Source organism: Oncorhynchus keta, chromosome 30 (genome assembly GCF_023373465.1).
Source record: "Oncorhynchus keta strain PuntledgeMale-10-30-2019 chromosome 30, Oket_V2, whole genome shotgun sequence".
NCBI classification, from domain to species: Eukaryota; Metazoa; Chordata; class Actinopteri; order Salmoniformes; family Salmonidae; genus Oncorhynchus; species Oncorhynchus keta.
In genome coordinates, this window is record NC_068450.1 from 27112900 (window position 1) to 27126506 (window position 13607).

The 13607-nt window shown below is 41.3% G+C and overlaps 1 protein-coding gene across 1 annotated transcript in view; it reads left to right on the forward strand.

The window, feature by feature from the left end:
• The first annotated feature begins 8874 nt into the window (after positions 1 to 8874).
• Positions 8875 to 13607, forward strand: part of LOC118363946 (peroxisome proliferator-activated receptor gamma coactivator 1-beta-like) — a 106705-nt gene continuing 101972 nt past the window's right edge. The window contains exon 1 of the mRNA XM_052488089.1: positions 8875 to 8955. Within this exon, the coding sequence (XP_052344049.1) occupies positions 8875 to 8955 (81 nt within the window). The remainder of the gene's footprint in view (positions 8956 to 13607) is intronic.

Genomic DNA, 13607 nt, shown 5'->3' on the forward strand with positions numbered 1-13607 from the left:
TTCGGAAAAGCTGACCACGACTCCATTTTGTTGCTTCCAGCCTATAGACAGAAACTAAAACAGGAAGCTCCCGCGCTCAGGTCTGTTCAACTCTGGTCCGACCAATTGAATTCGACGCTTCAAGGTTGCTTCGATCATGTGGACTGGGATATGTTCGGCATTGTGGCGAACAACAAAATTGATGAATACGCTGATTCGGTGAGTGGGTTTATTAGCAAGTGCATCGGCGATGTCGTACCCACAGCGTCTATTCAAACATTCCTAAACCAGAAACCGTGGTTTGATGGCAGCATTCGCGCAAAACTGAAAGTGCGAACCACTGCTTTTAATCAGGGCAAGGTGACCGGAAACATGACCTAATACAAACAGTGTAGCTATTCCCTCCGCAAGGCAATCAAACAAGCTAAGCGTCAGTATAGAGACAAAGTAGAGTCGCAATTCAACGGCTCAGACATGAGAGGTATGTGGCAGGGTCTACAGTAAATCACAGACTATAAAAGGAAAACCAGCCCCGTTGTGGACCAGGATGTCTTGCTCCCAGACAGACGAAACAACTTCTTTGCTCGCTTTGAGGACAATACAGTATCACTGACATGGCCCGCTACCAAAACCTGTGGGCTCCCCTTCACTGAAGCCGACGTGAGCAAAACATTTAAATGTGTCAACCCTCGCAATGCTGCAGGCCCATCCCCAGCTGTGTCCTCAGAACTTGCGCAGACCTGCTGGCTGGTGTGTTCATGGACATATTCAATCAATCCTTATTACAGTCTGCTGTCCCCACATGCTTCAAGAGGGCCAACATTGTATGAAGTGGGGCCCCAGTATTGAGGATCAGCGGGGTGGAGATGTTGTTACCTACCCTCACCACAGACCCAGGGTCTCAAGCTCGATGATGAGATTGGAGGGTACTATGGTGTTAAATGCTCAGCATAACCGTAAGGCTCTCCAGAGGGTAGTGAGGTCTGCACAACGCATCACCGGGGGCAAACTACCCGCCCTCCAGGACACCTACACTACCCGATGTCACGGAAGGCCAAAAAGATCATCAAGGACAACAACCACCCGAGCCACTGCCTGTTCACCCCACTATCATCCAGAAGGCGAGGTCAGTACAGGTACATCAAAGCAGGGACCGAGAGACTGAAAAACAGCTTCTATCTCAAGGCCATCAGACTGTTAAACAGTCATCACTAACATTGAGTGGCTACTGCCAACACACTGACTCAACTCCAGCCACTTTAAGAATGGAAAAATTGATGTAATAAATGTATCACTAGCCACTTTAAACAATGCCACTTCATACAATGTTTACATACCCTACATTACTCATCTCATATGTATATACTGTACTCTATACCATCTACTGCATCTTGCCATCTTGATGTAATGTATCACTAGCCCCTTTAAACAATGCCACTTTTATATGTTTGCATACCCTACATTACTCATCTCATATGTATATACTGGACTTTATGCAGTGAGGGAAAAAAGTATTTGATCCCCTGCTGATTTTATACGTTTGCCCACTGACAAAGACATGATCAGTCTATAATTTTAATGGTAGGTTTATTTGAACACTGAGAGACAGAATAACAACAAAAATATCCTGAAAAACGTATGTCAGAAATTTTATAAATTGATTTGCATTTGAATGAGGGAAATAAGTATTTGATCCCCTCTCAATCAGAAAGATTTCTGGCTCCCAGGTGTCTTTTATACAAGTAACGAGCTGAGATTAGGAGCACACTCTTAAAGGGAGTGCTCCTAATCTCAGTTTGTTACCTGTATAAAAAACACCTGTCCACAGAAGCAATCAATCAATCAGATTCCAAACTCTCCACCATGGCCAAGACCAAAGAGCTCTCCAAGGATGTCAGGGACAAGATTGTAGATGTACACAAGTCTGGAAAGGGCTACAAGACCATCGCCAAGCAGTTTGGTGAGAAGGTTACAACAGTTGATGTGATTATTCGCAAATGGAAGAAGTACAAAAGAACTGTCAATCTCCCTCGGCCTGGGGCTCCATGCAAGATCTCACCTCGTGGAGTTGCAATGATCATGAGAATGGTGAGGAATCAGCCCAGAACTACACGGGAGGATCTTGTCAATGATCTCAAGGCAGCTGGGACCATAGTCACCAAGAAAACAATTGGTAACACGTGAAGGACTGATATCCTGCAGCGCCCACAAGGTCCCCCTGCTCAAGAAAGCACATACAGTATACATGCCCGTCTGAAGTTTGCCAATGAACATCTGAATGATTCAGAGAACAACTGGGTGAAAGTGTTGTGGTCAGATGAGACCAAAATGGAGTTCTTTGGCATCAACTCAACTCGCTGTGTTTGGAGGAGGAAGAATGCTGCCTATGACCCCAAGAACACCCTCCCCACCGTCAAACATGGAGGTGGAAACATTATGCTTTGGGGGTGTTTTTCTGCTAAGGGGACAGGACAACTTCACCGCATCAAAGGGACGATGGACGGGGCCATGTATCATCAAATTTTGGGTGAGAACCTCCTTCCCTCAGCCAGGGCATTGAAAATGGGTCGCGGATGGATATTCCAGCATGACAATGACCCAAAACACATGGCCAAGGCAACAAAGGAGTGGCTCAAGAAGAAGCACATTAAGGTCCTGGAATGGCCTAGCCAGTCCCCAGACCTTAATCCCACAGAAAATCTGTGGAGGGAGCTGAAGGTTCGAGTTGCCAAACGTCAGCCTCAAAACCTTAATGACTTGGAGAAGATCTGCAAAGAGGAGTGGGACAAAATCCCTCCTGAGATGTGTGCAAACCTGGTGGCCAACTAGAAGAAACGTCTGACCTCTGATTGCCAACAAGGGTTTTGCCACCAAGTACTAAGTCATGTTTTGCAGAGGGGTCAAATACTTATTTCCCTCATTAAAATGCAAATCAATTTATATTATTTTTGACATTTGATTTTTTTGTTGATATTCTGTCTCTCACTGTTCAAATAAACCTACCATTCAAATTATAGACTGATTATTTCTTTGTCAGTGGGCAAACATACAAAATCAGCAGGGGATCAAATACTTTTTCTCCTCACTGTACCATCCACTGCATCGTGCCTATGCCGTTCTATACCATCACTCATTCAAATATTTTTTAATGTACATGTAACAGTACAACTTTAGACCGTCCCCTCGCCCATACCCGGGCGTGAACCAGGGACCCTCTGGAACTACTACTTCAAGGTCTCAGAGCAAGTGACGTCACTGATTGAAATGCTATTTAGCGCGCACCGCTAACTAAGCTAGCCGTTTCACATCTGTTACATACATATTCTTATTCATTCCTTTACACGGGTGTGTATAAGGTCATTGTTGTGAAATTGTTAGGTTAGATTACTCGTTGGATATTACTGCATTGTCGGAACTAGAAGCACAAGCATTTCGCTACACTCACATTAACATGTGCTAAACCATGTGTATGTGACAAATACAAATTTATTTTATTTGATTAGACAATATGGAGAGTAGTAATGTGCTGTATTTGATTTGCCCCAAACATAACACTTTGTGTTCACGACAAAAACTTAATTGCTTTGCCACATTTTTTCGTGGGGAATATTTTTATTCAATATAGGCTTCTTTTCACTCTGTCAATTAGGCTAGTATTGTGGAGCAACAACAATATTGTTGATTCCATCCTCAGTTTTCTCCTATCACAGCCATTAAACTGTATTTGTTTTAAAGTCACAATTGGCCTGATGGTGAAGTCCCTGAGCAGTTTTGTTACGTGCCTCCTAACGGAGGGAGGTGCAGGAATCAGGAGAAGGTGAGCAAGTAATTCCCAGTGGCAAAATAGTTTAATGAGCAGTCCAAAACACAACAACAACATGGGACTGAAAACACTCCCAAACAAGGTTGCCACAAACATAGGGAAATAAAGCGCTACACACAGAGGAGAAACCTCTGCTCCTAAACTCAATACCTAACGGCACAACTGCCGTGAGAAAAGAAACCCTGTGGTACAGACACGCACCCCTCAATAACGTAACCACAGAAAACAATCCCGCACAAAGACTAGCAGGCAGCGGAGGTAAATATACCCTCCGAAATCAACTAATAAGACACAGGTGTAAACAATACAGACAGACACAAACGAAAAGGAAAAATGGATTGGTGGCAGCTAGTAGGCCGGCGACGACAACCGCCGAGCACCACCCGAACAGGGAGAGGAGCCACCTTCGGTGGAAGTCGTGACAGGTTTCCTTCGTCTCCGGCAACTGAGTTAGGAAATATGCTTGTATCGATGTATTGATACACCTACCAAAATGTAATTAATAACTTCACCATGCTCAAAGGGATGTTTTTTATACTTTACCCATCTACCAATAGGTACCCCTCTATGAGAGGCATTGGAAAACCTCCTTGGTCCTTGTGGTTGAATCTGTGTTTCAAATTCACTGCTCAACTGAGGGACCTTACACATAATTACACGTGTGGTGTACCAAGATGAGGTAGTCATTAAAAAATCTTGTTAAACACTATTATTGCACATAGAGTGAGTTCATGCATCTTATCATGTGACTTGTTAAGCACATGTTTACTCTCGAACATATTTAGGCTTTCCATAACAAAGGGGTTGAATACTTATTGAATCAAGATATTTCAGCTTTTCATTTTTTTATACATTTGTAAAAAATTTGAAAACACAATTACTCTTTGACATCATGGGGTATTGTGTGTAGGCTAGCGACAAAAAAAATCTCAATTTAATCTGTTTTAAATTCAGGCTATAACACAACAAAATGTGGAAAAGGTCAAGTGTGAATACTTTCTGAAGGCCTGTATGCGTGTCTTTCGGAGGGGTTGGGTTAAACGCGGAAGTCAAATTATGGTTCGACCTTGTGTATAATTTACTAACAAAGTTATCTTAATCCTAATCTTAAAATTCAGATGAAATTGGATACTATGAAAAGATGTCAGAATCAATCACTGTTATGTCTGTATACATTACCAGAGATAAATAATTGCAAGCTAAACTCTCAATAAAATCAATCTCCCACATATAAGAAGAGATATGCTTCTAGAAAACAGCACTAATACTGTCAAAGAAATTATTCAAAAATTTGAGTGTAAAAACAGGATACTATATTCCCTTTGTTTTCTATATAGTACTCTCCCAACCATACATTACTGACTGATATTAGACATGGTATCGATGAGGCTAATTATTGACCTATAGCTGACCTGACCTATAACCCCTGAAGATCACAATAACGTCTTCATGTCAGTAAACAGTCACAGTGCTTCCATATCATCTTTAAAATGACAACATCCTCCCTGTACTCTCTGTTCACCCACGACCCACGACTCCAACACCATCATTAAGTTTGTGACGACACAACGGTGGTTGGTCTGATCACCAATGACGATAACTGATAGGACTGATGGTAGAGGCAGATTACCCACCTGCGATCGGATACATACAAGGCACCCCGACCTTCGTCCCCGATATTCTCTCGTCTCTTTCTCATTCGAATGGCAGGGATTTGGGCCTTGTCGGGTGTCTGAAGTAAATCCTTCGCGTCCAAAACGTTAAAGGAAAAATCTTCGTCCAGTACGAGGTGAGTAATCACTGTCCTGATATCTAGAAGCTCTTTTCGGTCATAAGAGAGGATGGCAGAAACATTATGTACAAAATAAGTTACAAAATGCGTGAAAAAACACACACAATAGCACATTTGGTTTCGGAGACTGTAAAACATCTGCCATCTCCTCCGGCGCCATTATCCACCATGTTGGATTATCCAGCATGTGACAAATCAAATTTGATTTGACATGAGACTGGGGCTATGCCAGGCCAGGTGGCGTCGGCGTCTGGCAAAAGTGACATGTAAGCGCTCATTTCCTCCCCATTGATCAGGACTGAGGAAAAGGCCCCTGTCCCCAATCAAACAGTGGCGTGTGAGCCCCCTGTTTCGGAAAAAGATTGTGCAAATCCTATTGATTGGCGTCCTTGAAAAAGTAGCGTAGGCTGGGCAGAATGTGCAGCAGGCAGCCCAGCTGTATTGACCTACCACATCACATCAGGCCTTTCCTCCTGCCAGATCAATGAATTGATATAACTGAGGAAATTGATTGGGCACTCTACTGATTGATGGTCATAGACAGCCCATAGTCCTAATACTAAAACACAACGACATTTCCACTAGCCTGTTTGTGCTGTATCCACTAGAAACTCCAATGGACTTTGCAATTGACAGAACAAACAGATCATGGGATCAGGCTACGTTACCAGCACTGGCAGATATAGTATCAGACATGCCATCCACAGTCGCTGAGGGAGGGCCTGTCTACTCTCTGTGTAACCTCTACCCTAATTAGAGCAGGTGGGTATGCAGCAGGCTGTCTAAGGCTGTAGAACAGAGTATAGAGCTTTTCGTATTGTGGCATGGCATAGGATCATGATTATGTCAGTTTGGATAGGCAACGTCTGTGTTTACATCTCGATTCTGTCACAAACAATAATAACATTCATCAGCTTTAATAGAGAGATTCAAACATCTAACTGGTCTGTGGAGGCATTGTGTTCATGTACAGCTATACATTTAACATGTTGACAGTTTATTTGTTGACTTGTTATTTACTTACATAATGTAATTACATGCTAGTTATCTAATAACTACTCTTCTGTCACTTTGGGAGAGCTATTAAAACAAGCCTAGCATTTGGTGTCAGGTCGTAACCACCTGGATGGAATTCTCTGAAGTACAGTAAGTGTCAAAGGGTTGTTGCCACATTGCTACCAAACCAAGTAGGCTACTGTCATTTTCTATCAGGCTTGACTCACAGCAACCTTTGGTTATTTTGTTCAGATTGTTTTTGATGTTGGCTGGTCTGGATAAAAACTGCTGACATGCCCAGTTTTGCCACCCATCCTTACATGTTGTGGCATAGTAGAAATGAGCACACATCCAAGGATAATCAGAAGGCTAGTTAGATCAACTTCCTTTGGCTGTGTTCAACTTTTCTTTGAGCAATCATTATACTGCATCAATTAACATGTTGGTATATTAGCATATATGCTAACTTTAACCATCTGGGAAAGGTTTTGCTGTGGGCCTACTTAATGGATTTTCCCCATGTATTCTTATGGAGCCCACAGCTTCACGAGTAAACTCTGAACTATGTGTGAACTCAGCGTAGAAATAGATGGTCAGCATAGAGAGGGAGGAATAGCACTAATTTGGGTTAAACAATATGCAATACAACATGTCTCTAAAACCTCACAATCTGTGTGATATAGTGTCCATTTAGGTAGTCTATGTGAAAGAAATTACATTCTAAAGACATATTTCAATGAATTCTTTGCCTTGAAAACGGTCTGAGAATCCCAAACCTGATGATTGTTCTCCCCAAGGACTTTACTACACAGGGTTGCTTTCAACTCCGTAATCAAGACACACAACCAACAACCAACCGTTCATCTCAAAGACCTAAAATGTACCTACAGTTCTTGGACTGAATAATGCATCATTATCTTGTAATATTCATGTAGGCTGCCCTACACACCATCCAATGGGGTGTTAGAGAAGCAGTGAGTCGGTTTATTGAATAATTTAAGGTTATGCTATAATTTCACACTCTGTCGATGCCTCAGAGCCTGCCGGATAGGTTAACAAATTTATGCAGAGCAACAATCATACATCAAAAAGTGCATATTAGAGCAAATTAAATTAAAATTAAATTACAAATGCATTACATGTCTACGATATACTGGGCAACATGCTTGGTCCACATTCCATTTGATTTCAATCACTTTTTGGTCCAGGTTCATCTGTCTTGCTGGAAGACTACAGGAGGAAACATGCACAGGTGTGTGTGTGTGTGTGTGTGTGTGTGTGTGTGTGTGTGTGTGTGTGTGTGTGTGTGTGTGTGTGTGTGTGTGTGTGTGTGTGTGTGTGGTGAGCAAACACATTCATTAAATTATCAAACCTTGTACAACAATTGTACAACTCATAACCTTCAACAAGATAAGGCAACAAAAGACCTCACTAGCTGCCTGTGTTAAATTGTGAACGGTACATTGATGCAGGAAGTGGGGCATTGTGGAGTAGGTGAAGGAGGGAGGAGCCATAATGTACTGTAGTAGCTTGTCCCAGAGTTTCACATGACCCAGCTGATATGCAATCAGAAGGGGCAAAGGTGGTTTAATGAGCAAATATTCTTACCTGCAGTAATTGAGGATTTTGTAGATTATTTTTACTCGGCATAAAAGCTCTAAAGGACACATTTCTATTCATTTATATTTTGGCACCAATTCTCTTTTGGTTTTGCAAAACCTAATCAGGCAACAGACCTCAACATGGGTGTTGGAATGGCCTACTGCGGTGGTGGCCATATGGCCAGAATGGTGTGCTCTTTATGGATAACCTGTAAAATAGATTCAAAATAGACCAAAATGAAAAATATAAAATTATATTCAAATATAAGTAGGCAGTTTTTTCAATTGTTAGGCCTTTTGTGTAAACAAATCAGTAGTGTGTAGCATGTTTGCCGTATGAGTCATCATCACAGTCCCCACACGCATTTTGAGCCTATTCCAGCTGGAAACATTCTTTTTATATTACTCATATGTATTTTGTTTTTCCAAGCATGCTTTCATTACTTATCTCAACGACAATATGCCTACAAATCGATTGATTCACAACCTTTCGTAGGAAAATTAAGTTATCTAAATGACTTGTCGAAACAGTGACATCACATCATTATAGACCAAGTAATAGTACATTTGTATTTCAGTTATATCAGTCTATGACAACGCCCTCATCCGGCGACTAACTGCAATTGAACGTGAACAGAACTGTATACCCGCTCTCAGACTTCCCAGCTGTCATTCTCTAGAAGATGGCGGACTGCGTTTCACTGTTAGATGAGGAGCTCTCTTCTTTTGTCTTCAACTACCTGACAGAAAACTCAGGCAGCCAGGTAAGGGATGTTCATATTATATATATCCAGAATCAGGACTACCTGGCCGAGGGTTCATGTTTGCATGTTATTGGCAGAAGCATGCGTAATTTAATCTTCATGTATGCTCTGGCTGTCAGCATCTCGGCTCTCTAACCGGCGTCTTCAGACCTTTGACGTATGTGCTTCACGTGGAGTTGTAGGGAAATGTTATTAGTGCGAACAACGTGGGATAGTAATTAATAAAACATTTAATTTCGGTTGCGTAAAATGATTTAACATTTAACATTGAAATAACAATTTCTATGTTGCTCTTAAAACTTTTACTGTTTTTGACTAATCCTGTCAAATCAGAGACCTCAGCACGTGGGTAGGCTAAAGCATGAACTTGGCTATTTATGCATTTGATATTGAAAAGGAATGGATGTATTGGCAATACATTGTATACGAAGGTTTGACTATTTATTTCCCATCCAGCTAATAGCCTACAAACTGGAGTTTTGATGAATGCTTATATTTTTGTAAATCAATGAAATTTGCGTATGTTGGCTATCCATCTGTTTCACCAGCCCATCTATCTAGTAACTAAAGATAGTTCAACTGTAGACGGGTATGCTACGGTTTCTGTACAGTGCGCCTCTCACGGTTCAAAGTTGGGCTAAAGTAGCTAGTGAACTACAAAGGGAATAGAGTGCAATACAACGATAATTACTATTTGATCCGATCATCGACGTCCGTTGAGTTTCAGGTGCTGCAAGAATAATGATGTGAAATGCGGAATATTGTGCCCATCTGTGAAAAATTCATGCGATTATGTTTTCGTAATCGTTTGCGTAAGCAGCGATCCACTGTTACAAAACCTTGTTACCGGCGAGCCACTGTTGCAAAACCTTCTTACCAGCGAGCCACTGTTATAAAACCTTGTTACCAGACGAGACTGTTATAAAACCTTGTTACCAGCGAGCCACTGTTACAAAACCTTGCTACCAAAAATGCGTGTTCTAGGGGGTAACAAAATAACAATTGTCAAACATTAATATGAATGAAAATCCAATTATGGGCGGCATCTCATAGTAATGTGATATTGCACAATGTTATTAGACCACCAGATTTCAAATAATTATAGGATGCAACTGGCCAGCATACTCACGGATTATTCTCAGTAGGCTAAATCTCATTGAATTCCAACTATTCTTTATTGTAGCCTACCTAGGATAGATTATGATGTAACCCTAGATTGCGATGAGAGCATTCGTTCTCAGATATTCTACTCTTTGCTAGATGTGTAGCTAGTGAGCAGGTTCATTGATTGCAGAAGCCAAGACTAAAAGCGATTTACATTTCAAGTCACATGTGTAAGGTGTGCAGTGAACATCCCGTGTTAAATGTCAGTTAATAAGTATCTAATAATAACATGCATTAATTATGAGTTGAAACCTGGTACAGCATAATTAACAAAGGGTAAAACATGCATATTGAGGGCGTCCCCGCTTAGACACGAAGTTCCCCTAACTGGAAAGTTATATTTGTCCCAGAGCGTAATGTGACAACATTGTATCAGGTTCTGATCGCGTAGGGGACGTTCGTGATATTAGCCCCATCAAATGTAGCGTTCGATGCGGTGTTGCATGTTAAGGCGAATTATCGGGTTGACAGCGCTATCTATGGTCATTGTAATAGTACCCTACGATCGAGAACAGGGGTGTATTGATTCCGCCTATTCTGTTGCAAAAAAAATCTAAAACGGAAGCAAACTGAATGAAACGGGGAGGGACCTACCTGAATTTGTCCAATAATAACTCGTTTTGCTCTGTTTGCTTCCGGTTGGTTCTTAAACGGTAAACGGTTTCCGTAACGAATACACCCCATCGTTACAGAACACAGACTTGCTGCAGTCATGTGCTTTCTGTTGCGTAGTAGTCTGGAGGACGCGGCTCCAGTGACGTGCATGAGCGACAGTTACCCTCTTTCCGCTGGGTTGCATGTGACTGGTGCTGCTGCTGCCACTACTGTCCGGCTGCTTCTAGATCAGGACTAATTATTCACCGGGTCTATTCCAGTTTAGTCAAGAGGATCTAAAGATCAGTCCTACTTACAACCACAACCCTAGCGGAACCACATAGAGTAGTTCTAGATTGAGACGTGGATGCCATTATCCCCTTTTACTATTTCCCCATCCATCTGAATACATTTTTATTCTTCTTTTCAGAACTATTTTCTTAATCAAATGTAATCATCCATTTTGATGTAAATATTTAAAGGCCTATACTACTAACATTATATGGGCCAGTTATGTTCTACCTTTTATATTCATGAGATGCATGAGTTACACAGCCTACATAGCAAATGCATTTCTGTAGTTTGTCTCATCATTTAGGCTTCAGTATGTGGTTTCATCGCCTGTCAGTCAATGGTTCATTTGATTCTGGTTGCTGACTGAGTTGTCCTGTTGCATGGTCATATCAGCTTTCAAACTGAAGTCTTGTTTTCCCAGATTTAGTCAGACAGGGAAACAATATAGTCCACTGCACCGGGCAGGGTGCTCACTTCAGCAGTCTCTCTCTCTTCAATGAAATGCTGTGTATTATTACACAGACACTGAGCTGTCCTGCCGTGATGGAATACTGCAGTGCTATGTGTTCAGCTTCCATGATATGGCCCGAGTCACCTGTCAAGCCTAGAATGGAGGCCTACTCTTTTTAACTAGAGCAAATGCATTATGTCTATGAAATGAGCAGTTCCTACAGTACACCTGCCTGTCTCTCTGATGGAATGAATGTAATTAGCTTTGGCTATGCTGTGTACTGACAGAAGATTATGGATAAGACTAGCCTTTGTTTTTTCTTAGCAGGGTTTAATGCTGATTTATACTGGCCATGAACCACAGGACATTGGTCTCTATGTTTTGATGGTCACTGTGACGTTACTGTGTTTTTAAGCCCTACTACAATCTGGAGAATCAATCAATGAATAGTTACAGAGATGATTGTCATCACTGATAATGTTACTCTAGGAGTAGCATTTCACCTATATTTAAAGTTCTCACACATTATCCACGAGGGTCATTCTGAAAGATCCTAGCCTATCACCCATCCTTCAAGATCACTATCTAGGTAGGACGAGCATTTTCATATATTTTGTTGTTGTTGAGAAGGATCATTCTGAATGATCATTACTCAAAATGATCAACTCAATTGAGGATGAAAGATTCTAATCTCCCAGAAGTGTTGCTGGGAGGTTTTTCTTGTGTCACTGCCTGACTTTGTGGTTTGTCACTGAGGATTGGAATGTTTGCTTCCTCCCCAAAGCCCCAGAGATCCATCATCTGGCTGAGGCTTGTCCTCAGGGAGGCTTGAGGATGCACTCTCATGGATCACTGTACCTCTCCCCTCCACTCTGAGCCTAGCCCATGGGTAGGCAACTAGATTCAGCCACGGGCCGATTTTTGCCGGAGCGGATGGTTGGTGGGGCGTAACATAATTAGAATAATCTGTACACTGAAAATTGACCACAATTAAGCCCAAAAAGAGATTGTATTTGAAAATAACTATCATTTGATAACTTGATTACATTGAGACACCATCACATATGTTTTTGGATTCGTGGGAATACTTAAGGACAGATTTTGTAAATATGACACATTTTTATCTGAATTGCTGGATGATTTTACAGTCTTTCTTGACCATGAAGTAAAATAGGTATCATTTTTTTACACAAAAAGTTTTTTGGGGTCCCAAGAAAATCACCCCTGCTCTAACCTAGGTGCATCCAAAATGTTACCCTATTCTCTTTATAGTGCACTACTTTTGCCCTATCAGGCCCTGGTGGTCTAAAGTAGTGCACCATAAAGGGTGCTATTTGGGATGCATTTTCTGACTGTATGGGAGGGAGAGGAACTAGGAAACAGCTGATTAAATATCAATAATTGATGCAGGCTAATCCATCATCGGCTTCAAAGGCTATCCTTTGCATGGACTCCTGAGACACACACTGACTACAGCAGGCATTTGGTTGTCTTGACATATTCAGGCTGTGTTCTCACAAGTCAATAAGGATCATTTGATTATGCTTTTGATTTTGTTTTCGACTATCTCTTGTCCTAGTACTCATCTTTTGCTCTGCCAACATGCAAATATATTATTGTCTTTCATTTTCCCTTTGAAATTAGCCATGGTTTTGAAATATGATATTATGAAATTCTGTGCATTTAAAAAACCGAATCTAATAATAATACATCACAACAAGCCATAATGTCCTTAATGAACCTTTGCACGTGTTTTGTATTCATCCCAATGACTCTATTGATGTTGAGGACATTAGCGTGAGCCTGTTTCATATTCTGTAACTTGCTTTGGGATATGCATCAGGGGATTTAATATAATGCCTATGGGCCTAAGTAGGCAGGTTTCCATTGACCCAGGTTTATTCAACAAAAGCAATGTCGCTAAAGAAATCTTTGTGACATGTGTAATAGAAATGGCAGGTACAGGAGAAATGTTCTCAAGATCAACAACATTTTTATCAGTTCGACTGGTGGATTTGTCTGTCGTCTAACTTTATGTATTGTGACAAATTATGATGGAAACAGTTTTTCGATTAAATTATGACTGAAGGTACGCGGGCACGTGATATCACCGCGTAACTATAAAGCTCCACTCCACATTTAATTCTAA